General features: G+C 39.9%; 1 protein-coding gene across 1 annotated transcript in view; it reads right to left on the reverse strand.

The window, feature by feature from the left end:
• The window catches only part of nell2a (neural EGFL like 2a), a 105,580-nt gene that overhangs the window by 2,552 nt on the left and 75,654 nt on the right, over positions 1 to 27,374 (reverse strand). The window contains exons 16-19 of the mRNA XM_028044393.1: positions 16,608 to 16,748; positions 12,104 to 12,297; positions 6,767 to 6,943; positions 714 to 938 (exon numbers count right to left, since the gene is read on the reverse strand). Of these exons, the coding sequence (XP_027900194.1) occupies positions 714 to 938; positions 6,767 to 6,943; positions 12,104 to 12,297; positions 16,608 to 16,748 (737 nt within the window). The remainder of the gene's footprint in view (positions 1 to 713; positions 939 to 6,766; positions 6,944 to 12,103; positions 12,298 to 16,607; positions 16,749 to 27,374) is intronic.

Below are 27,374 nucleotides of genomic sequence, written 5' to 3' on the forward strand. Positions count from 1 at the left end.
TTAGTACATTTAAGGAGTGCAGTCATAGATTATAACAAAATGTCAATTATTTAGACAACCATATTCAAGGGCACATTGGCTACACTACAAAATTTCAACTTGGTGTTTTAAAGATGCAAGTCCACTTCCGATGTGCAAAGGGGTTTATCTGTGTATTTATTTTAATTTTATAGTAGAAAAATACTATCGGAGCAACTTGGTAATTTAAAAAATTACCAAGACACTTTATTATTTATTATGATGATTTATTTATTATTATTCTGCAATAACAAAGTGTCATTATTTACTGAATGACACTTCATGACAGCAGTCATAAACATTCATAAAGTCTCCTTCATGTTCATAACAGGTGCGATGTCATATTTAGGTGTCGTGTCAGTCTTATGCACAACCCTTCAAATTAAGTGTTACCTAATCTTGCAATAGCTGTGTCCCCTTTTAATGCTAAGCTAAAAAGCTAGCAAGGCTTTATCCAGTACAGAAAGGTCTGGCTCCTTGGAAAACAATAATAAAATTAGGTAAGGTGTAAAACCCTTGGAAAGTATCCAAAAAAATACCCCAATTGTATGTGTTGGTCTATGAAATGCTGCAGTGAGGCCATGGAAACGCTCAAACTGCCACTGTGGCATGAAATATGCATCGCAGGATGCCACCTTTTCAGCCAGAAGTAAGTGAATCACTACGGCTTGCGGCCTCGACTCCGGGCGCCTCACCTTGCACTGGCACAGGGTGCACTCCGTGCCGTGTTTGATCCAGGAAGAGCCGCTGAAGCGTGAGATATTGTGCTCGTCCGTGCACGTCTTGGTGATGTCGTTGCGGATGGTGTCGGCCTGGCAGGGGTCAGTGACACAGCGGGGGCAGCACTCGCCCTCCGGCACCGTGGTGAACTCGCAGTCCACGGGCGGGCACGGCAGAGGCCAGCAGTCCACCTGCCCCTGCTGCGAGGGGCGTGAGGGAGGAAATGTCACACGATTTAGAGAGGGAGTCATAAAAAATACAAAATAAAAAATCTCAGCAAATACCACAACCACATTTTTAAAAAAAGAATAAATCAGCTAAACAAGTCATTAATTTGAATATTTCTCCTGACATTGTGCATTAGCATGCCAGAGGGAACATCATGACTTGATGGGGGGGAAAAAGTTGTTAAGGTACCAAGGAAAAAAAAAAAATAAATAAATAAAATAGATGAGCAAAGCAATCTTCCAACAAAGTCAGCACTTTTTTGCAGAATGGGGAAGTAAACGCTGCAGGTTTCTAATTGTCTCATTGTTGTTCCCGTATTAATCTCACGGCAAACTTTGAGCCGGGAACGTCGTATTGGATTTTTCCTACTGCGGTTTTTCGAGTGGCCTGAGAAAACACATAATTTATTCTGTCTTTTGCAAACCTCTGCCCCCGCCCCGCACCTTCGTGCTTTTTTTTTTTTTATCACCGTGGCCTGACCTACTTCTGGCCCACATTGACATCCGTGGAATGTCCCATACTAGCCATTTATTAGTCATGATACAAATCCCCCCCGCCAAAAAAAAAAAAAAAACCCAGCAGAAGCCAGGAGATGCTAGCACGGAGACGTAGTTCGAAACTCGATTCAAGTGTCCCACTGGGGGTATTTAATATCACTGAAAATCGCCCGGATCAGCATTTTAGAAGAAGTTGCAGGAAAATAGTTTAAAGAACACAGACTCCCACAGTGCAGATGCCCACGCCTCATGTCTGTGCTCTGTGAAAACACTCCAAAGTGGGAGATCCACCCCCTGACTGGCAGCCCTTTGACTGAGATTTGGAAAACAATGAGTAATGAGTCGTCACGGCGTGGAAACTTGATCAAGCTAACAGGGCTTCAGTCTCTCTGTTATTTCTACAGGCTGTTTCATTCGTCGTTCTTTGTGTCTCATCGTGATTTAATCTCCTCTTAAATACACAGGACCATTCAGCGGTTTGCAAGAGTGAATACTAATAAATGCCTCCAAGAGATTAAAACTGGTGACATTTATCTCCGGCTGGGAATTAGGCTCAAACAATCATGTTTCCTTTTTTGTATGTGCTCTGACCTTAAGTACAGCACACATGCATGTTAATGGAAATTAATGCTCTCTTGATTCTAACAGGGTGGAAAATCGTAACTTCTCTCCCCTCCCACTGCAAAGACTGCTTATAGACTTCTTATGCTTTTTGGTCTCTTTTCGGTCTCATTTAAGTGTTTCAGATCATAAAACACGTTTTAATATCACACCAAGATAACCTTAGTACATGGAAAATGTAGTTTGCAGTTCCTGATTCTATTTATAAGAGAAAAAGTCATCAAAATATCCCAAACTCTTTAAGTTTGAACAAATAAATAACTAAATAACGGCAGGTGTTTACAGAAACTAGCCACGAGTCTTTTACATGGGGTTTTTGGGCCACTCTTCTTTGCAGAATGGCCACTCCAAAACATTTATTGATTTATTTTAAAACACTCAGAGAAAGAGTTGCTGGTCGCCTGTTGACCACCGATTGTCCTTCTGCATAGTGCGTTTTAGCTCAAGGTCACTCCTTCAGGATTTTCTACCAGAGAGCAGAATAGTTCTCAGGCTGTGAAGCAGCAAAGCAGCTCCACACCATCACTCTACCGCCATCATTTCTTCTTCTTTTTCTGAAGTGCTGGGTTAGTTCTGCACCAGATCTATCGGGACACACACCATACAATGCAGTTCCACTTTTTGTCTATTCAGTCTTTGGAATATTTTCCCAAACGTTTTGGGGAAGCTATTTTTGTATCAAAAGCAACATGTTAGCCATGGTTTGGACCTTGAAACTCTCCCATGGATGCCTTTTTTTTTTCTTCTTTTTGCCAGGTCTTCTCATTGTAGACACATGAACACTGACCCTAACTGAGACAAGTGGGTTCAACTGTGACTCAGATGTTGTTCTGGGTTCCTGTGTGTCCTCTTAAATGAGTTGTCAGAGGGCGTGCCGTGGTGGCACAGGGGAAAGCGCGACCCATGTTTGGAGGCCTTGAGTCCTCGACGCGGCTGTCGCGGGTTCGACTCCCGGACCCGGCGACATTTGCCGCATGTCTTCCCCCTCTCCTTCCCCCTTTCCTGTCAGCCTACTTTCAAAAAATAAAGGACACTAGAGCCCACAAAAAAAAAAAAAAAAAAAAAAAAAAAAATATATATATATATATATATATATATATATATATATATATATATATATATAAAGAGTTGTCAGTGCACTGATAGAGTGATTTTGGTAGGTCGGCCACCATCTTTCATGGTCAATACCTTTTATTGTTGTTCACTGGGGTCCAAAAGCTTTAGAAATGAGCTGTGTTGATGTAAAGACACTTTGAGAATCTTCTGAGGGCCACACTTATTGACATAATATCACACCACTGGTTTAAATGAAAGCAAATTAATGTGTTAGATGCCAATGGATGCTAATGACTTTGTTTTCTGTACTCTAATTTCTGTAGAATGAGACAATAATGCATACATTTTTTATATATATATATACAGTATTTTCAACTACATATTGTCAGACATGTAGAAGTTTTTTGCTTGGTACACATGTGTCAGAGATCAGGTTAGGGTGTGGCTAGTGAAACTAAATAAAAAATATGTGGTTAATCATATGTAATACATAACCTAGCAATGAAGTGCTTTTGTTTTCATAAAGCCTGACTGGTTTGGATTGTAAATTTTACAAATCAAATCATCAATAGAGAACAGCTTTTTGTATTTGGATACATAGATTTAAAAAAAAAAGTCATTATAAATGGTGATATATATATATATAAAAAAAAGCAAAACCCATCAGAAATGTTGCAAGAGGTCAAAAACTTGTACCCAGTGATGTATTTGCCTTCAGAGGCTCATATTCTTGGTTTTGAAATGATTGCATGTGCTTAGGCGAGATGGTTTCACATCTCGGTCTTGCGAACATGTTTTGCCCATCTGCTGGAGTCACTGTGTATTTTAAGGTCCCCGCTGAGTTTGGACAGCCATTGCTCTCCTAAGTGTAGCAGCATTCAAGGTTCATTTCACGTCCCCGTCACGCTACTGCACCCCACGGTACCGGGGAGGTGGGGGTGGAGTGGGGACTGCCTTCTCGTTCAAGTGCTGGAAATGCGCGGAACTTTAATTGGCCGACTTTAATGTCTGCAATCTCGACACCTGGACATCGGCGGGTCATGTGCGGGACTTGCTGGTGGACGTGGTGACATTTCCAAACATGTGTATGTTCTGCTGTTTACACTCCCGCGTGCGTGCGTGCGCGCGCGCCGCTGTTGTGACAGGCAAGTCTGGCCTTCTCAAATGTGTTTGTGTCAACACGTACAAGTGCCTGCGGTGAGCACGGCTGCGGCAAGAGTGAAGCAGAGCGATCTCATTTTCAGCCGAGAGTGCTTCCCCGCTGCCTCTCAGCTGAGCTGTGACTTTCAGGCGCTCCTGTAATGGTGCGCTGTAAGAAATCCAAAGAGCGGCCCCGAGGTTCAGGCAGCAGGACAACAGCACAATACAGGAGAGCACTTGGGAGGGAAGGTGGCTGGGGTGGTGTGAGGTGGGGTTATTGCCAGTGCTGGTCACAGGGTAAATCTGTCAGAATGGGGAAAACATCGCAGTATCTAAGCTACAAGCATGGTTGTTATTAAAAGGCAGCTGAGACTGAATGAAAAAGAGAGAGAGAGACAGAGAAAAAAAAGCAAGAGTGTTTGTCTGTGATTGGAAGTAGAGATGAACTCAGCAGAAGAAGAGTCGTATATTTGCCTTTCCTTCATGCAGCGGCAGTCACATTCCACAAACTTCAATTTGTTTAATTGGGGTTTTATGTGATAGATCAATGCAAAGTAGCGGTACGACTGCAAAGCTGAAGGAAAATGATGGGCGGTTTCATCGAGGCTCCACAGCAAATCTGGAGCCTCAATGCAGAGATTGTGGGTCCAGGCTCTGAGAGCAGAGATTCCCAGCTCGGTTTTTAAAAAGATTTTTTTTTTTTACATACATAGTTAAAACTATCACTATGTTGGGGCAGCATGACACAGATAATCTATGAAAAAAATCGAGTTCCTCTTCCTTCTCCCTGTAGATCTACTGTCATGTGAAAAAAATACATTGGTTCATCAGAAACAACCAATCAGAGTCAGAAGGAGGGTCTTACCGCTGTCAATCACCCTCGTGTACTCACTTGACCCTTGACCTCTCCTACAGTATGCAGCTGGTTCACCACAAAGGATCCCACCATGGATGCTAAGGCTGGTAAGATGGGCCACCACCGATGGAGGATAAACAGTTTTCTTGTAATGGTAAGTTGCTTCTCTGTCATTAGCACATTGAGCAGCACATACACAAGATTGATTGACAGCTCTAAGACTGGGAGCAGCACTGGGAAAAGGTGGAGGAGATTATCTGTCTCATATTACACTGTCAACATGGTTGCAGTTTTAACAAATAAGTAAAAAACCAAACAAAACATATTTTAGCAAAAGTTACACACGGTAGCTTTTAGTGTGCAATTCGAGCTATACAACAGAATCCCTTAGATCAGTGGAGTATTCAGGAGACCCTTCATTTTACATGGCTAACTTTTACATGTTGATTTGATTCAAAGTGAACAGTACATTACCAAGCATCTAGAGCTAGCTGACAAGCTGAGGAGGTAATGCAGCCATTTAAATCTGCTATATTGGACAAAAGACACATCACAAATCTTCTGGGGACCGCACTTATTGACTGGATTTCATATTACACAAAGTAAAGTAATGGGTTTGATCAGACCAGCAGCAAAATCTGGTAATACATACAGTACAGTAAACAGGGGGACTGAATGCAGGGCAGACTTTCCAGATTTATGTTGTTTTTTTAATGTTGAAAACCAGATATCATTCAGCCCAATGTGCTATTTTGTGTCATTCTATCAGCACATGTTTCTGTCTGTAAGATGATAGAATGCGTAAATGTTCAAGAAACATGAATATTTTTGCATGGCACCGTATACAACCACAATACGCACATGGCCAGAAGGTCAGAAGGGCAACCCAGGTTGAAAAGATTCATTGGTTTGGTCAGTTTTATTGGACAAAAAACTTGCAAACTGTTTCCCTGTTGTCCAAACAACGTCCCTCTGCCAAAGCTTGGAAAAGGTCAGCACAGCAGAAGATGGGAGCACAGTAATAAACAGTCTATACTGTAAGTCTTACTGTGAGAGCTTCATGAGGTGAGCAGTGTTATTTTGTTTGTCATGAAGAATAGGGGTTCTCAGACTGCAAAGCACACCAGAGAATACAAGGAAGTCAGTCTCAGCAAACACTCTCGAGTCAACACGAGCATACATCCTGTTAACTCGCAGCAGTAGGAAGCCCACACATGCTCAACCTTGGAAGAAGCCTCAGTAAAACGTGTTATTCCATCAACGCGGACTACAGCAAAGATGGCTGTTTGTATTCACACAAATCAAAGCAATCACTTCTTTTTCTTTTTTGCACCACACAAAAAACCAATCTTCCTTTTCTCCTCCCTGCAACTTTCCTATTCACCTCTTAATCACTCTGCTCCAACAAAATATTTCTCCTTGACTTTCTTTTCAGCACACATCTCTCCTTGATCAGCATTTCCATGGAGACCGGGGTATTTGTTGCATTCCTTGTGTGGGCGCTGCGGCACACCGATGGAACGCTTCTGTTTTTTTTTTTTCTGTATTTTCACACATCCTCATCCTGAAAAAAAAAAAAATACCGTTCTGACGGGAAGCGTCGTTGGATATTTCATCAACTCTAACCCACCAGGCACTGGCACTGCTGGCAGTTCTCCACCCATGTGTCGCCGCTGCCGTAGGTGAGCAGGCCGTTCTGGTGCAGGCACTGGCTGCTCAGGCGGGGGTCGCACTCGGGGCAGCAGAACAGGTCGGCGTTGGGGTTGTCGCAGTCGCACACCATTCGACGGCACATCACTTGGCCGGCCTGAGAGCGGAGCACAATTAAACATTAACACGCAGACGCCATCAAACCGTTCCACGTGCAAAAGACAAAGCCAATTTGTGCAATAGAGTCATCAAACATACATGTGCACAATAAATAATGTGGCGAAGGTTAAAGAGCCCGGACCTTTCAACGTTTCTGTCCAAACTGTAGGGAAAGCCAGACCACGCTGGAATGCATCTAATGAAAGTTGGTGCAGACATGTTTATGAGTGTGAACTTTAAACTGCTTAAATTATTTTAACTTATTCCTCTGGACAAATAATCCTCTTCTCTTTAGGCGCAGAGACATCTCTCTAAAGCAAAACGGAACATTTTTTTTTTCCGTCATTTGTTCAGGCAGACATCTACAAACAATGATGAAAAGAATGCGCTCGTCAACTGATTCAATGCCGTTTGCTAGAACAAAACTCTTTGGCTCTTTTCATCGAGATTCAAGGTCCACACTTGAAATGTCGCAAAAACATTTGTCACATGCCAACTGTGAATTGACTGATTGGAAAAAAAAAATGCATGAGATATAAAGTTTCTTTAAATGTACAGATTTAGTAAGAAGTTTACAGACATTGGTAACGGGCATAAATGTCACATGTCACAGCGTTTAGCTCAGCATTTCAAGTGCAAATCATTTTTTTTATGGTACTGCAACGACTAACCAACATTAATTGGATGCACAAATGTTGATTTATAAGTATAAGTATCCATTATATTAGTATAAGTATCCATTATATTAGTATATAGTATCCATTTTGGCTGGATATTTGTTTACATTTTTTTTAATTAGACAATTCTACATAAATTAACATGATGATTCACAAATAATCATGCAAATGTGCCAAATGCTCATCTGCATTCACAGACAAGTTTATGGCAAACCAGATCAAAACATAAAACGTGTGATAGTTTAATTTAAAAAAATTTGAATGAACATATATAAAAAAAAAATGACACACTCTAAATATGCAAGAGAAATTCATCTATATATAATCACAGATTTGATTAGTTACCAACAACTACTTCATGGATTTAGAAAGCTGCCTATACGATGTAACGTTTTCCATCGTATGACCGGCCCTTCAAGAGCAAAGCTGACTGCCTGATTCTGGGATTCTTTAATAAAGTTACACAGGATGGAATAATTTAAGATCAAAGATTGCATCCAAATAATGATTAAAATCAGTGTGTTACACACAACGTCCTGGCACAGTAATCACAAACACCCATCAAATCATCATTTCATGTTTGATAAAGCACGGCAACATTAAAAACGTCTTGAGTACGGACCTGAAAACTGAAGGCCTATGTCTCAACTGACTCCATGACAAGAAGCCATATATATAATATATGTTAGGAGTAATAAAAATATGCAACAAATTTATACACGTTAACTATTGACAGTCTATGCTAAAAGAAATCTGTTAATAAAAACATTAAATCTCAAATGAATATGACTTTAATGCCAATGATGAGGTGAGAGTGTAAAATAGCACTGACTGCAACAGTATAGTTCCAATACACACTGATGCAAATGTATATGGATTTTACATTTGTGTGTGTCTTTTCAATAACGAGTGTCTACTGCATACTGAACAGGTTCAGCCTGGACACATTCTTATCTTTCCGTTGTCTGGGCTCTTTGACCTTGGTTTTCCCCCCCCATCACTTAGTGGCGTCGCTCCATTTAATATCCAGCTGGGTCCAACCACTTCCAAAACAAAAACATGTTTACTCCCCTGCCCCTTAATCTGCTCAATGCAACTAATTTTGACAGGCAGCACCTCAATCTCTCAAATCAATTAAACAACTCATTTAATTAGGGAGCCATTTCTGTCCTGCTCCTTTGTAATCAAATGAATAATTTGCCGCTTGATCATTCACTCCCGACACTAATCCACTATAATCGCCTTCCACTACTCCCAGACACTCGGCATTAGGTTGAGTAAAACGCTGCAAATTCAGAGTGTGACGGCGGCGCAACCCGATAAAAACGGAATAAAACATCTATGAGGTGACAGAATGAGTTTTCCCGGACCAGTTCTTCCCAGGTGTCTCATCGCCTGGATATTAGGAAGTGATCAAAACAACAACGTCAGAAACTCGAGTCAATCAAACGTTAAGAAGTATGACAGCACATACTGCTCGTCCGTCAAAGTAGCGTCGCTGTCATGTCCCATCAATCTCCCTTGTTTGCAGAGAATTAAAAGTAATTGGATAAATTAACATAAGTTGAAATAAAAAGTTAGTTTTGATTGCTTCGGTGACGACATCGGAAGCTAGCTAGAGCCTGAAAACCACATTGTTCACCAAGTTTTCGCACACAAAAGCATTACGGGGAACTTTTTCCATGCCAACCTCTAAATAAGTAAAAATAACGGCATAAAAGAGAAGCAGCAGTGCAGTAAAAATGTCCAGTGAAATTTTGCGGAACTCATGTCTGCATTTTTGTAGCTCGGAGGACTAGAAAACATCTCAACATGAAATCTGCAAGATGGCCTCTGAATAAGCGGAGTTTCCACTCCACTTGCTGCATGGCGTTTATCGGAAGTGAAGTTCATGTGAGGAAGTGCTCTGATTATTTATGAGTATTAATTTTAACTTTGAACTTGTCAGAACCAATTGTGTGTCATCAAGGCCCACACGCAGTTAGCACATTTTATAATAAAGTATGCTGTACAGGAGTTACATACTAAAATTAAATGACTATCATGACTATCAACTTGTTTGTTAAATGAACTGGTTCAAATGCATTCTGACAAATGCAAACTGTAAATGTGCTAAGGTGGAAAAGATGAAGCTGCAGACCACCTGTGTGCCTGATTTTACAATTTGTTTTTTCTATTGGCGTATCTATTAGTCAAGTGACTGTTGATGCTTCTGAGAAGAGACGGTAAATTATAATGTGGCACTAGCTAGCTGATGTTATCTGAGCAGATTGCTCTAGGTTTAAACATTGTAATTCTTCATACACTTGGCATTTTTCAAATTTCAAACCAAACCATTTGCTACATTCCTGTTATCTTTTAGTTTAGTTTAGTTCATCAGTTTGTAAACTAAATAGCGTCTGATTTTTTAATCCTTTTTACCACCTTTGTTGATTGGAAACTCACTAATCGTTGCATTTGAGCCCCTAAAACAGGCATTTGTTTTCCTAGCAAACACTGATTTCTGATGCCGTTTTTTTAGCCATATTCTGGGCTTCATTTTCCCCTCTTTTCCGTCGCTGCTGAATGTTCCTCTAGGTACTAGGGTGAACGGAAAAAGTTAGCTGTTAATTTTTGTGGGTTTGTCACTGCAAACACATTACATAAAACTCATTTTACCCACTGGTGATATAAAATATTTATTTGTGCCGCTTTATGAACATGCAGTTACACTATCTGCTCAATTATTAACTATGAATGAGTGCATACTACAGTGTAAATCTTTTTTTCCCCCACAGAGGCAGAAGATGAGCTATAATTTGCTGCAAAGAACTTACATTATCCACTTCACTTTGTCTCTTTTGAAGATCTAACAGGGGCGTGTTTACACTTCAGAGTTAACAAACAGCAACGCCTTGCTGTCCGTGAGCCATACGATTATTCACTTAAAGGTGTCATGATTGCTCCTATGCTAATAAGTAATTTTTTTTTTTATTAAAATAGAAAGACATAACTCTCCCTATCTTTTCACAGTCTATTGTAGAATGTCAGTTCCCTACGAAGGACGGAGGTGACATTTGTAGCCGATTAGCCCTGTAGGGGACGGCTTCGGTCACATGGAAGAAAAAGAAGATTTCCCCTAGTTTTCTTACTCTTTGTTTAGAGATGTGGGAAGTGTAAATATATATATATATATATATAAAAACAAAACAAAAAACAATAACTCATAGAGTATAAACCATCGTAAAAGGCAAAGCACGTAGACATGATTAGCCTGTCTTAGGAAACAGATATATAACCCTGGCTTTTGAGGTTGTTTTAATCAGCCCTTAAAAAAGCTGCTCTCAATCATAATGTTTTGATAAATTACAGTCATATTGATATAATGTTACTTTTCAATCTAAAATTCTTGAAGAAATACTCGGTAATAATTGCATTTAGCATTTACACTGTAGACTGAAACAGCATAAGTGTAAGTCATTAATGATAATCGGTGCTTCATTCAGTGCAGCGTTGGATACTTTTTGACCGCAGTGCTCTCTTAGAAAGGCTGGAGTGCATCCACAGAAAATTAAGTCTCCTTAGGAAAATAAACATGGAAACATTTTACTTCCAGTAACTCCATTTTTAAACACATATTTAATGCTAAAAATAACTAAATAGAGAACCTTTGGTATGTCCATGCAGTAACGACTACCCCCCCAAAGAACGAACTGATGACATATGGTGAGTTCACTGACAGGGAAAAGGTCACTGGTCAGGGTCAGACAATAAGGTCATAGAGTTTGTTGATAAAAATTTTGTAACAAGCGACATTTAACACGTCTGTGGGTAAAACAAACAGCTTTGCATGAGCAAGATACTGAGATGCATATGGAAACAAATGACTTGTGAGGCTTCTGATGTGACCTTACAAACGAACCGAACTGCAGAATATCACAATTTCCAGAAACAATTTAGCTTATTTTAGAACCGATAGGTTGAACTGCTGACTAACAGTGACTGATTCATTTTAAAATAATGCATGGAAGAAAAGTCAGAATCTTTCTGTCGTATTTAAATTTGATAACATCTTTAAATTTGATCTCATTACTTGCTGCTGTATAAAGATTTTGATCTTGCTTTTCATATGCTCTAGAAAATTCAATAATCAGTGTGACCTGTTCAGCTCATTCATCCATATCCACTTATCCACCTTATGTTTCATCTGTGGATGAAAATCAAGTGGCCTCTAAACATTATAGTGATTACAACCACAGCTATCATAAAATTAGTCATTATGATTGCAATATGGGGCACAATTATTAGCCACGGCAGCTTTATTTGCTGCTTTAAATGAAATCAACCTGTCTAGATACAAGGTTATCCCAACCTCGGAATCGTAGCGCCCCGCGCCTGCTGGGAACACATGTCCCGCTCCTCCATCTGCCCCTCGGTCTGCAGAGCTCCACCCACCGCTACCTTTAAGCGCTCTCTGTTCTCCATCTTGCCCTGTTTATTACCTGGCAGGAGCACACCGAGCACCTGTCGCTGTCCAGCACCCATATCTGCCCGCTGTGCTTGACCTTGTTGTCATGGATACAGTCGCCGGTGCAGTTATGCCCGTGGGGGCACCGGCAGTCGTAGCCTCCCTCCAGGTTGAAGCACACTGTGTCGTTGGCGCAGGTGTTCCTCCCTGTCTTGCATTCGTTAATATCTGCAGGGGGCACAAAGGAATGACATCATACATATGCTCTGTGCAGGCAAAGCTGTTTCTGTGCATAATCGGCTTTGAAATAATAATAATAATAATAATAAAAGGCATTAAAAAGAAATTAAGTCTGCTTTTGATGCAGAAGAGCAACACAGACGCGTTAATTCTGCTGCGTGTGACAGCAATGTAACCCAGAAACCCATTTTGGCCAAATTCTGCTTTTAAGAGGTGCAGACAGGTTGTTATCATTCATGGATTTTTAAAATTTATTTCAGAGTGCTTTTAATGTGCGTTCTTTCTCGGCCCTTTCAAATCCAGATGACGGCTAAGATGGGGGTCAAAGAATGGAGCGGCACCACCAGCTCAATTGTTGCGCCCATTTCTTCCGTGTTTCTGTTGATTCAGGGTTTCGCTACTGACAGCCTCCACATGTCTGTCGACATGCTAAATCAGAAAAAAATGTTTGAAAAAAAATCAACAGGCTTCAGAAAGAAAAGAGACGTATCTTTTAGGAGGAAGGGAACTTAAAAAAAGATTCAGGATTGACCTCTCCAGGTCAATCCTGCATCAAAAACATTCAATAGAAGCTGACAGAACGTCTTGTCAGAGAAGCTATTTTGCCTCTTAAATTTCGAAACTACATTTCTGAAATTGAGACGTGGAAACATTTTCTTAGACAGAAAGCACATTGAGGACAGGAATATATTTGTGTTTATTTACTTGAAACTGGAAATGTAAAATCTGGGAATTATACAAAACCCAACTTAACCAACTCTTAAAACTAGTGAGACACAGTGATTGCTGTGCTAAGAGACAAGCTAACCACTGTTAGCAATACAAGCTAACAACATTGTATTTCATCGAATTTCATGCGCATACTACTTTGTGTAAGATTTTAAAAAGATATAAGCTTTTAGTAGAGTAAGCATTTAACAGCAAGTCATCACTTTTGAAAAAGATGGCAGCCATATTGGATTTATTTTTTTTTGCCCATCACTGATGAGAAACTACCAGCTTTTTCTCTGTAAATGCCAAACAGAACAAACTGAAAATATTACTTTGATGATGTTGTAAAATAATCTCTTGGTGTGGCGGCACTTGGAGACCTCGTTTTTCTTTTCTCCTGACTGAATAGTTTTCATTTGATAGAAAGATAAATAAAAAATGATTCCTCCTGCTGCTAAATATGGATTTTTGCAGTTTTAATATTAGCAATTATAGAGTTATGATTTTTCATACACAGACATAAAATAAGGACAAATGTGACTGTGTGAGAGGGCCTTTCCTTCCAGATTAAGATTCTTTAAGGTAAATATTTATATATTTAATATTTTAAAAGTAAAAGATCAAATTTCAGTACTTGATGACTCAGTCAATAAGTTGAAACAGTAGGCCATTTACAGATCCATCCATCCATGTCTTCAGCAGGTTTTTCTTTTCTTTAATTTTTTTTAAAACAAATTCGTGATTCTACTTCATATCCTGGGATAACTACCACATCATTTCTGAATTCTTAGGCTACTGACAAATGTGATTAACACAATGTGCTTTTACAAAGTTAAACTTTTAAGAAGAAAGTTTTTATTGAACTTTTTTTTTTGTCAGCAACAGACGGCTACTTGTGCACTAAGCTGAATTATTTCTGCAAGTATTTGATTTACCAGGACAATTTCTAATACTGACTTTCAACTTTGCCAAGCTGCAATAACTACCATCTAAAAACCTCCTCTTCTTCATCTGTTCAGATCTTATGGTCCCATCTGCCTGTTACATGCTTCATCTTCAGTTTCCAGTTCTGATACGATCCTGAAAACAAACTTTCCATCTAATTTTTTGAAATTTTTTTAGTTTATTTAATATTCCTTTTCATATAAAGGAAAAGTTCAATCAATGATCAGCAGCTGATCCATTTAACAGCACCTGTTAAAGGGACAGCTCAGGTTCTGAGATGAGATTCAGCCTCAGAGGTTATGGCCCATCATTGTCTAACATGTCGGGCGGTAAACTTCTGCCATATTAACACGAGGTTTGTGCAAACACAGGTTTTGGGTGGCATCAAAATGTACAAAATAGAATTAATAGAATAAATTCAGTTTGACCTAAACTCAACGATGCCAAAGGCGGCATAACCAGTTGATAGATTTTGGGCGGCGATTATATTTATGCATAGGACCAGGGTAGTTTGGTAAGCTTTTTCACTTAATAACCAAAACATAATTTTAAACTAATTTTTGTGTTTACTCATGTAATCTTTTTCTTATATAAATACCTGTAACAGTTTGGCACAACAGCAATACCAAAACTGAAAAAAATCTACAGAAGCTTATAGAGATAATATTGTCTTATAGCACTGTAACTGGATGCTATTTTCAGAAAACCTTGTACTTTCCTGTGTTCTAATTTATTTTGTCCTTATCAGCTCTGATAAAAACAAATTACCTCAAGCTTATTGGTGCTAAAAAATTGTTATTTAGTTTAGATTGCTTTCCTGTCAAATGTTATTTATGGGTACTCTCTAAAAACTATGGAGATTTTTTGAATTACATAACATTATCCATTTTTGTCTTAATACAAAATGTTGCTAGTCAATCAATCAAACAATCAAATGTTATTTGTATAGCACATTTCAGCAGCAATGCGTTTCAAAGTGCTTTACATCATTACAAACACAGAAACACAATGCAAGATAGGATCAACAATCAAAACACGACATTAAGTCAAGTTCCATCAATAAATTTGTAATTGATTACATTTCAAATACAATCCTAAACAGGTGGGTTTTTAGTCGAGATTTAAAAGAAGTCAGTATTTCAGCTGTTTTACAGTTTTCTGGAAGTTTGTTCCAGATTTGTGGTGCATAGAGGCTGAAAGCTGCTTCTCCTCGTTTGGTTCTGGGGATGCAGAGCAGAACCAGAACCAGAAGACTTGAGAGGTCTGGAAGGTTCATACAACAACAGCAGATCTTTAATGTATTGTGGTGCGAAGCCGTTCAGTGATTTATAAACTAACAACAGTATTTTAAAGTCTATTCTTTGAGCTACAGGGAGCCAGTGTAGGGACTTTAAAACTGGTGTTATGTGCTCTATCTTCCTGGTTTTAGTGAGAACGTGAGCAGCAGCATTCTGGATCAGCTGCAGCTGTTTGATTGATTTGTTGGACAGACCTGTGAAGACGCTGTTGCAATAATCAATACGACTGAAGATGAACGAATGGATGAGTTTCTCTAGATCTGGCTGAGACATTAGTCCTTTAATCCTGGAGATGTTCTTCAGGTGATAGAAGGCCGACTTTGTAACTGTCTTTATGTGGCTCTGGAGGTTCAGGTCAGAGTCCATCACTACTCCCAGGTTTGGGCTGATCGCTGGTTTTCAGTTGTAATAACTGAAGCTGTGCATTGACTCTAGATCTATAACTCTAGCTCTATAGCTCTAGATCGTTCCTCTTTAGGTCCAAAAATAATAACTTCAGTTTTGTTTCTGTTCAGCTGGAGAAAGTTTTGGCACATCCACACATTTATCTGCTCTAAGGATCTGTTCAGTGATTGGATGGAGTCAAAGGTCACCTGGTGACATTGTAATGTAGAGCTGTGTGTCATCTGCATAGTTATGGTAACTAATATTATTTCCTGTTATAACCTGAGCTAGTGGGAGCATATAAATATTGAATAAAAGGGGTCCTAGGATTGAACCTTGGGGTACCCCACATGTGACCTTTGATCTCTTTGATGAGAAGTTTCCAATTGAAACAATTGTTCTTTATGTAGGATTCAAACCAGTTAAGCACTGGACCGGAGAGTATTAACACCACGACACCATAAAAAGTAGCATTTCTATTCAAGTCAATTCAATCCAACAATACTTTATTAATCCCAGAGTGAATATAAATGTTGGTATTCAGATTGCTGACTGCTGTTGGCAAGAACGAACTCCTGTAGCTGTCTGTGCTACAGTGGTTCTGATGAAGCCTCTGACAAAAGACACTCTGTCGGAATGTAACAGTCCCATGAAGAGGAGGCTCGTGGTTGTCTGTAATTTTGTGGATTTTATGAAAAATTCTTCACGCCATGATCTTCTTCTTTATCAGGTTGTTTTCAAGTCTCTGGTTCTGATAAACCAAACAGATGGTGGCAGAAGAGCTTTGACCCTCCACAGCAGACTGGTAGAACATAATATTCAGATCTATCACACCATGAGAATCGGATACCAGCCCATGCCTAACATTTTTTCATTTCAGGTGTCAAAAAAAAAAAGGGACACCTGGAGTATGTTCCTACCAAACGTTTGAATATTTAATAAAGAAAAGGAACAACTCACCTACGCACGATTCCCCGTTGGTGGAAAACAAGCCGTTGTCATGGTAGCCGTCGCGGCACTCGCAGTGGTACCAGCCGGGCAAGTTGACACAAGTGGATTTACTATCGCACTCAACAAAGCCGTCCGCACACTCGTCAATGTCTGAGGAGGAGGGCGGGGAGACAGCAAGACACATACAGTCAATATATGTTTGCTTCAGAATCAGCTTTTTACACTCAGTCAGATATTGCGCTTTCATTCTTGCCTCTTGGGCGTCCTAGACTCTGACTGATTCATAATTAATAAAACAACTTGTCTTGCATGTGAGAGCATCCAGACCAAAAGGCTTTATTGATCAAAGACAATTTTGCAGCCAGAGAATGACATCGGTATCAATAAAAGATAGCAGGGCATTAAAAAAAAGAAAGAAAACTAACTGAAAACACGAAGCGCATTCTGACGAGACAGAGTCGTAACAAAAAGGCCCTGGCAGGAAGATGTAGCAAAATGCATTGACATGCAGGTAAACAGATTATTTCCAAAGTCAGTGCACTCTCGATTTATTTTATTGAGGGGGAAAAACTCTGTCATGTGAAAAAAAAAGAGACCCTGAACAAATGGCTCTGGCACGGTTTCTTTCAGCCGTTGGGTGGCTGCTGTCGGTGGATGGAGCTTATGTTTATTTTCACAGAACTGCACTCAAAAAAAAAACTCGTCTCCGCTTCCTCTTTCAGCTCGTCTTTATAGCAACGCTGAGATTAAGTGCTCCGGGTTTTCTCCTCCCCACGTTTGTCTCCCTGTCGTTCTGCGTTCATCGCTCTGTTCTTGTTTTTTGTATCTCCTTTTCATACGCTCACTCTTCTCTCCACTTACAACGGGCCAACGTTAAACCTCTTGGTTATTATAGCAGGCGTCCCTGCAAACATCATCCAAGAACTATTCAGCTGTTAACAATGAGCATAATGCACACACATGCAGACACACACAGAGAGAGAGAGATTACTCTGATATTTCGGCTAACATTTAATTAAACCCGGGGCCAGACCCACGTGAAGGAGGGAATAAAGCCTGTTATTATGCAGCGGGGCTAAATATGTTAGCTCCCGACATGTGCCATGATTAAATGTGTCTGCTTGGTCGGTGATGGCTTTTTTATGATTGTGCATGATGCATGATGCTTTGCTCTCATTATGAAAATGGCAGTGTGCCGCGTATGACCTTCTTCACATCTGTACTGCAAAAGTATCCCCCCACTCTACCCACACACACACACACACACCCCACCCGCACACCCCGACAGAAGGGTTCCTGGTCCCCCACCAACCAGCCGTAATAGGATTAAGATCTATTGGCTAATGAGCCCCCGGCCTTTAAATAGAAATTGTGCAGCAGATTAACTGTTGATCAAAATGTCCTGCAGATTAAGGTTTTACCATGTCCTGAAAAGGCACCTCTTCAACCTGTTCGCATTCTGCCATGTCACAACCGCAAACATTATTGTATTTCGTTAAAACGTTTTGCAAGTAAATATACGGAATTGTGATTTGCCTTTTTTTTTTTGCTCCCCTTTACACTGATTCCTCTAAATACAATCCTTTGCAAACAATAGACTGGAAAAACACAAAATCATACCAAGTATCTTTGTCTAGCTTCAGGATTAGACAGCTATTAAAGATGAACACCAGATTTAATAGTGAGGGTTAAACTACACGGAAGTAGATTTTTTTTCTTTTTTGGGGGGTAATTATAGTAATTTTAAGGCTAAACTGCAAAAACATAAAATCTTACCAAGCATTTTTGGTTAAATTTCTAGTTCAGATATCTTAGTGCACTTGAAATAAGACAGAACAAACTTACAAGTAACTTTTCAGCACGATATTAAAAGCTTGCTTTAAGTCAATAATTTCTTAATATTAATAGAGTAGTACAGTGGCTCCCAAAGATTTTCTGGGCCCCCCTATAGATTACAATAAAATCCCCCCCCAAAAAGAAATCAACTGGGCACACGTATCGTTCAACCAGACATGAACCTATACACATATTTTGTTTGCAAACTCCACTAAAGTTTATTTCACACTTCAGATTGCAACAAAACACACTACAAACCATCTTTACAGTGAAAATTTTGTGTAACAGTTTTTTTTCATCCATACTGCTTCCCGCGCCCCCCCCAGCAATAGCACTGCGCCCCCCCAGGGGGCGCGCCCCACACTTTGGGAACCACTGAAGTAGTATAAGATATAAGTGAAACAATCTGCCAGTGGAACAACTTATAGTATTGTAGAGCTGAAACAATTCCTCGAATGATTCGAGCACCTCGATTATTAAAATTCCTCGAGGAAAATTTATGTGCCTCGAAGCTTCCTTAAATTATGATTTATTATGTAGCGCACCGTGTTCCGTCTGGATCATTATTTGTGCTCTCATTTCTGCCTATGAGTTGTTGTGAAGTGCTAGCAGCATGGTGTCGAATTGTGTGACGTTTTGGGGGAGAAATAAGGATTGTTGAAGCTTGTGGTGTGATAGTTGGACTACGACAGCATTTGTGGCGTTGGAATATCGCTTCATCACGGTTTTAGAGAGAGACAGAGAGAGAGACAGAGAGATCAATTCCTTGGATAATTGTGAAAATAGCCCTATAATATTGTAACTCATAATATGGGAAAATTAATTATCGAGGACTCTGAAAATCCAGCCACATTTGCAACAGAATGGTTTACATCTTTGTCTATAATGGCCTACTCAAAGTCTGTAGCTAAATCTTATTGAGATTCTGTGGCAAGGTATTGAAGCGAATGTTCTCAAACGATCTCATCTTAAATCTGGCTGACCTTGAGACGAGCTAATTTCAGTCTTCAGATTGGTGAAGCCATATTCTAAGACTTACAGCTTTGATTGCAAAGCATTTACTCAGGAAAAGTTATAAATTAAAACAAACTTAACGTGTCCAATTTGTAAAAGACGAAATATTTGTTTGCCTTTCATAGGTTTATTTGTGAGGAATTTCCAAAACATGCTTCCCTTTCTATTTTGTGATCATCCATGACAGAAAAAGCCAATAAAATACAACATGGTTTGCTGCTTTTACAAGACAAAAAGGTGAGAAATCTCTCACCTCTCTGTATTTATCTAAAAATTGACTTGGACAGTCCATCAGCAGGTTCAAAGCGCCATCTCAGCTAGATTACTTTTGTATTTCACTAATCATCACCACGAAGACAGCAGAGTGGCTCATTTTCTCTTCTTAGAGCAGGTTTCAGGCACACAGCTTCATATCAAAAAGTCCACAGCAAACAGTATTTCACCCCAATCATTAAAAATTATACTGCATTCTCCCCGGCTCTGAAGAGAATTATCTGATACGTTTTTCCGCCTCTGAATGTCAGGATGATAAAAAAAGAGAGAATCTTTTTTTTAAAAAAAAGGGAGGGGAAAAAAATGCATGAGGTGCATTGCCAGTATATGGAGAATTTCAAGCTGAAATTCAGCCTCCGCATTTCCTGCTGCACGAAGCAGTTTAAAGTACAACTGTGCCCGTCAGATGCTATTTATACCAGGCGGCGATGATGAAGCGAATGTCTAAAAATATGCAAAATGGGTTATTTTCAGCCGGTTTCATTCAGGTATTTAAAATGCTCCGCTGTCTGGCGATAACAACAGAGGCTTACACCCTCTACAAAAGATTTGTCGCTTTCCTCTTTTATCTTCGCAAACCTGTCAGCTGCAATTATGCCGCCGCGCCGCTGTCAAATCAACTTTTCAAGTGCCGCCGTGCTTTCAGCATGGAGAAACTCAGTCACACTTTTGACACGGTTACATGGAGGCACAGCTGGGATAGAGCGCTTTCTCTGTATTTTTAAAAAATCTTTTTTTCTTTCTAAATGAGAAGGAAAGATCGTAGCAATTAAATTATCAACAATGACAGTCAGACAAGGCCGCTGCCGAGAGACGCCGTCCCAGTAGAATCAAGAGGCTTTTGCCTTTTGTTCAATCATACATGGGGACGGCTCGGTAGTTTCACTTGTTAAATGATGCCGCTCTCCTCCCTGGGAAAATGAAACGACTACACAAACAAAAATGAAATTGGCCTGTTTCTCTTCCACTGGAAAGGTCAGAAGCTAAGTCACTGCCGTTACCCTGGTGATGGGAAAGACACGAAAATGACTGACATACCTTGTGTATGTGCAGACAGAGCAGCGCGAGGAGGTGAGGAGGTCAAAGAAGACGGAAGGGTAAAAGAAAGGAGGAGGAGGAGAAGGTAAAGAAAGAGAGAACAAGTGAGTACGAGATAGACTGCAATTATATTTCTCGTTATCCTGAGTGGCAGTCCAGAAACAAGAGCTCTATTAAGGCATCTCTCGAAGGACAAAGTGGAGGAAGAAAAGAAAAAAAAGCATCCGGATTTTCCTCTCAGAGCGTCTTATGTCTGCTTGCCATGAAACCGCCCTCCTCCAGTTTTGTTCATCTGCTGCCTTCACCTTCCCAGGTGTTTCTTTTTCTCAGTCTATAGCTCAAAGCCGAGGCAGAAACAGAGGTGCTCTCATTATAACCTCCGGCAAACCCTGGCAGTCTGCTGTCTCTGTGAGCAGAAAAAGGGCAGAATAAAGACGTAGATTTAGCCTCACCTCTGTACGGCTTTTTTTCATTGTCCATGCTCACAATAACCTCTTCACTTCGTCCTATTTTTGTCCGTCGCTGATGGCAAGCTCATTTCTTTTACCTTTTCTTTGTGTTCCCCCTGTTCCATTGTTCGCCTTCTTAAGGTTTCTTCTACAAGCAGAACTTTGTGCCAAAATTGTTACGGCTGCCAAATACGCCTCCAATACAGAGACCCAATTCTCACCCAATTTCAATATCCATCTTACATGCTTCATTACGTACAGGGAGTGATATAATTCAAGCATTTGCTTTTGTTAATTTTGATTAATTGCTGGATGGGTTGCGGATATTTTCACTTCAGTCTACAATATGTTGCTGTCCACTCCCTGGTTCTCTGCTTTTAAGGAACTATAATAGTCCCCATCCCTAAAGACTCTAATATCACATATCTAAACGATTTGAGATCTGTGACACTGAACCCCATACCAGCTAAATGCCTTGAGAGACTTAAAGAAAGCTAAACCACCAACATTCGATCAATTTGCATATAGGGAGGACAGATCGACAGAGGACGCTACATGGTCCACACACTTCTGGGATATCTAGATCTCAAAGGACCTGTGCAAAGCTGCCGTCTAGTCGAGTCTAGCTCAACTTTCAATACAATATGGCCAAAGGAACTGTAATGTTAGATTTAACAACATGCTACGTAGCTGGATTTTAGACTTTGCACCAAATCGCACACAGTGTGAGAGAGTGGGAACACTTCCTCCACTCGTTCCATCAGCACAGGAGTCCCTCAGCACAGGTGTCCTTAGCCCACTGCTCTATGCTGTCCTCACTTATGCTTGTATAGCTTCATTTTTAAATAAGCTGATGACATCACAATGTTGGGTCTCATCAATGGCAACGAGACAGCATGCAGAACTGAAGTACATCAAGGTGTTAAAACCACCCCTTGGTTCTCAACATCAAGAAAACCAACAAAATAATTGTGGACTTTCTCAAACAAAGTACGAACATTCACTCTCCAATTGATGTCGGAACAAAAGCTGTTGAGAGGGACACAAAATTCAAGCTCTTTGGCGTTACTATGACATAGAACCTGACCTGAGGTACTAACATTGTTTCGGCCACCTGTAAAGGCTCAACAATGTCTTTTCTTCTCGAGGAAAATGAAGTTGGCCAAAATTCATCAGCAGCATATCATCAACTTCTACAACTGTGCTGTTGGAAGTGTATTCTCACTAAAGTGTGTTCATATAGCAGGTGGTAAAAACAGCTGGCACCTCCCGGAGATCAGAAGTATCTGTGCAAGTCGTTGTTTGAGACGATTGAAGAACATCTTCTGGGACAGGTACGTTCCAGTACATGACCTATTTTATACCCTCAGACAGAAGGTAGCTCATAAGCACGGTTGGTAAATAAAATGATTTCAAAATAAAATGCTAAAAGAGGACTTTGAAACACTCTCTTGCTCTTTAACTAAAGGAAGAAGTTTCTGTTGTCATCTTTTTAATCAAAGTAGCTTAACAAGGATGGTGACAGCTGCAGCCCATTTCCTGTGTGTGTCTTTCTTAAGTGATGAGCTTCGCTTTTGCTTGAGAAATCCTCTCAATGTAGTTTTTCCAACAACATTTTTTGCCTTCTACTCAACTTCCCATTAATGATTGGCTATAGCCAGCTTTTTTAGCACAACTGATATAAATGAACATTTTAAATATTCACTGAAATGCCCTTGTATTCCTGAAAGGCATGGGTAGCTTTTTCTTTTAGAGAAAATAACTCCTTCTTTAACCTGTAGCTGCTAACAGATTTTCCTGATCAGCCAACCTTTCATGTCAGATCAAGAAAAGACTCCTGATCCTTCAAGTTCATGGTAAAGGGCGAAGAACAGACATTCCCTTGTCGATGAGCACTTGATTTTTAAAAGAGGAAATAAAGCCTAAACAGCAGCAATTCATGGGGAAATCCAAGTCAAACCCAGCTTCACGCAGAGTTCCTGGAGATGAAAAAGACACTGAAATGCAAATCCGTATCTGCAAGCACTTGAGTGGGAGAGTGGGTGAGTAATCAAGGGAAACTGGAAACAAGACTTGTGAACAATTTCTGCAGGAACACACTGATAACACTCTCTTATGTAATCCCTCCGTCTTTACAGTAAAACTCAGTGCGCGTGACTGGCAATTATTAGTAAAAAATAACACAGAGTAGCACAGGTGGGTTTTCAAAGGTCTGTGCAGTTGTTTCTTGAACTTACTGTACAGATGCTAACAAATTGCTCCGGCAGCTCCCAGGTTTTATGAGTGGGAGGATAGATGTCTGAAACCGACTGGGAAGAGAGCGAGCAGAAGCAACAATGGTTGCACATGTGATCCAGATACAATTTAAACAGTCTTGAGTTTCATAGATTTGCAGATTTCCTGTAGATGGATGAACATCACCTTTTTAACACTATTTGAATACTTAAGCACAAGTTGGTGAAAATATTAGTTTAAATTGTTGGTTTTTTTTATTTATTCTTTTTGGTGTAACTTGTAAAGTACTAAATAAATAAATTCTTTTGGAGTTAATAATTCAGTGCTAATGAAAATTCTCCAAACTGAGTGTAAAAGAATTACATTGAAAAGCTCCGCCTCCTTCCACCATCTACCAGCAAAGTTTTCAACTTCCCTGCCTTGTTTGAGAATCACGGTAAGTTTCCTTAATTTACCATTTTTCCAAGCTTGTTATAGTCCAAGCCACATATTAAACTAACATGGTTCTTCAGACAGAACTTGTTTTTGTCAAAAAATAAGCATTTCACACAACAAACGCAAGGAGTTGTTAGCTAGCTTAAACTTATGTGTACCTAATAAATAAAGTAGATTGTTATTGAGGTGGAAAACCTTTAAAAGTCAGAAATCAAAATGACAAAATCAAAAAAATTCAAATCTTACAACCCAGAAATGTTGAGATATTATAAATTCAGATAATTAATAAAGAAAGGAAGGAAGGAAAGATGAATGGATGGATGGATGGACTCCTCCTAGATGAGCGTGTAGCGACAGTAGACAATCGCTTGCAGTGTGTTGTTTACTTCACAGCAATCCCTCATAGTAAAGATGCATATAGCAAAAGTTAAGAGGAGTCAGTAAGATACTGACTGCTCTTAATTACTGCGCATATTCCCATCTCACATAAATAAAAAGATCCAAGCAAAAACAACAGCTCAAAAGCTGGTTAGCCAAAGTTAAAAACTGACACTTCCCGGAAGACTGATGGAAGCAGAACAGAAGGAAAAGCGAACAGAATGCTTGTTTACTCAGCATGTTTCACTTCTGCACTAATAAAAGCACGCTCTTTCATTCTGTCAGTCTTCAGAGCGGTGTAGCTATCCCTGTGCCCAGTGTTGTTTACTGCGTACTAGCAGCTACAGCATCAACCTGTCCCTGGGAGACGTGTCATTTAGGCAAAAGCAGCAGGTTGCTCCCAGCTAAACGACAGCTCCGGCCATTAGCGGGGCCTAATTAAGACACACTAATTATAGCTGATGGAGTGAGTGCTTTGTAAAGCCGTCTCTAAATAAATAATGAATATGTAATCATCGTGCTTAAACAAGCCGCTTGAGCTTAAACAGTCGCAGGCCTGCAGGCCTTGTGGGTAAACCGCGGCGCAGAGGAGGGACAGCTGCAGCAACGCGTCGTGGGAGCTGTCAAGGAGCGGAAAAAATGAATTCGCTTTTAATTATTCACTACCTGAGGACGAGTGCTGGGTGGGATGAGCCCAGGGGAGATTCAGGCTGCGATGAAACTATGATGTTGTGCTTTCGCGAGTTATTATTAGCAGGCACGCTGTGGCCTTTGCTCTTTGAAATTATGCAACACGAGCAGCTTTGATACCTGTTAGCTGTTGAATGTTTTTTTTTTTCACACAACAATGCTTTCCTCCTCCTTAAAGTGATGTGGCTATGTTTTTATTGTTTGCTTTTTATAATTTTGTCTAAAATTCTGACACTATTCCTGATGTATAAGGGCATATATTAATAGAGACAAATATCCTAAGATTCTGGAAAGTAGGGCATATAAATAAATCAAAAGCAGCAAGCAGCACTTCCATTGCCTTGTCCCTTTCTTTTTTTGGAATCGAGAGTAATTAACGAAACAGTTTTCTAACAAAACAAACGTTTCAAGGCATCCTCTCTGAAATTGAAAGGCACTTCCTCTACTACTTGAAAATGTTGTGTTATGAGCAACTTTAGGTTACAACTGCCTATTATTGTCAACAAAAAGCAGACAGTTTTATTAAAAATAATAATTTTAAAAAACCCTTCTTGTTTTGCCGCTCTTTGTCCTCGGTACTTATCCTTTTGCTTCACCAAACTTCATGGTTTTACTCATAAAAACCTTGTTCATCCTCTTACCCCGACCCCTTCCTAATCCTCACTTTGATTTCCGCTTTTCTGCTTCCATTTAGACATGTTATCATAAATCACCTCCTATTTGCAGCCTTTTGCTCTCCTCTCTTCTGGTGTGACAAGATATCCCCCAATAATTAAATACCCCCCATCCTTTTTTCTTCACTTCATCTGTCACACAGATCTTTTTCAAACTCGTTTTCGTCTGCTTCCCATCTCTTTTACTTTCTTGTCAGTCCCCAACATGATACACGGACTTCATACAGAAGCATAAAACAAGAAGAAAAAAAACACGCTTAAAAGCTTTCACTGCGATTAATATCGCCGGCGAAGAATCAAAACGTCTTTTTATGCGGACATCGCTTTGGAAGAAGATGAGTAGCCATAAAACATCAGGAGTTGGGGAAGCTGTGTTTTCGCTATCAATAAAATACCAATTTATCGTGCGGGAGTAAAACCGTGCAGCTCCTTGATGATGCTCTTGAACAGCAGCAGGTAGGAGGCGCAAATCTAAATTGGATCATTAATGTTGGACATAAAAATCTTTTACCTCTTTGTCCTTGTCCTTAAAGAACAGAGTTGATGCTAAACTGGGACTCAACGTGATTCAATGCCACTGATTAAAAGTGCCCACAAGAACTGCAGATGAAATGAAAGATGAAAAGGAAGAGGTGTGCGATCTCAGCATCTAATCAAGTAAAAACCTCTCTCCTCAGCAGTCCACGCTGTCCTCCGAGAAACTAGCAAGAAGCCAACGAAGGACAGCTGAGATGGTCATTAGTTACAGAGCTGACAGCGTGGTGACGAAGAGTTCCAACTGTTGCCCAGGCGTCCTAATAAGCTTAGCGGGAGCTGAAAGGAGAGGATAATGAGCTGAAAATAATAAGAAAAAAAAAACATAATCGAGCCGTATTTATCTGACAGAACAAGTCCACCAACTCAGTCAGTAAATATACTGAGACTTGAGGAAGCAGCAGGTATTCACAGATGTTAGAGTCCAATTTTCTAACATAAAGGTGTTTTAATGTTTAGCATACAAGATGAAAAAGTTCAGTCCCTTGCACTGATTTATATGACAGAGTATTAGGGCCAAACTAAGAAAAAAAATACAAATAAATTAAAGTACTTATTTTGGACGTGCTGTGGTGGCGTAGGGGATAGTGCGACCCACGTTTCGTCGCAGGTTCGATTCCCGGACCTGGCGATATTCGCCGCACGTCTTCCCTCCTCTCCTTCCCCCTTTCCTATCAGCGTACTTTCATATAAGGGATGCTAGAACCCACAAAAGACCCCCTGGAGGGGAAAAAAAAGTACTTATTTTGGTCATATTATTGTAATTTTAGTTTTTAATTGTCTTAATGTGGCCCTACTACTCCATCATACCTATAAGCATCTTATTTATGAGATATTTTAAATGTTAATTGAATTTATAGTGCCTCGAAAAATCATTTAAACTTAAATGGTTCTCTGGTGAGCTGAGACCAAACTTTTACTTCAGCATGGAGTTGGTGTTTATTCAGATTTTCATGATATACGTAGCAAAGATAAGAAGAAGTGTAGCTCCTCTTCTTCATCACACATATTTAAACTAAAAGCTTTTCAGAGGAAGGTCGGTGGAATTTCATATCAAAATTGCTGAGAGCAAATGGAAAGAAAAACAACATCAAAGAGGACGGAAAGCGGCAAACCTGGATGTATAATTTAAAAATAAACCTAAATTGATTTTATTACATACATTCAAATTCAGTGAGGAAAAACAGCAAGTGGGAAAAAAACAAATAGCTCCCTCCTTC

Source organism: Xiphophorus couchianus, chromosome 2, assembly GCF_001444195.1.
Source record: "Xiphophorus couchianus chromosome 2, X_couchianus-1.0, whole genome shotgun sequence".
Lineage (NCBI taxonomy): Eukaryota > Metazoa > Chordata > Actinopteri > Cyprinodontiformes > Poeciliidae > Xiphophorus > Xiphophorus couchianus.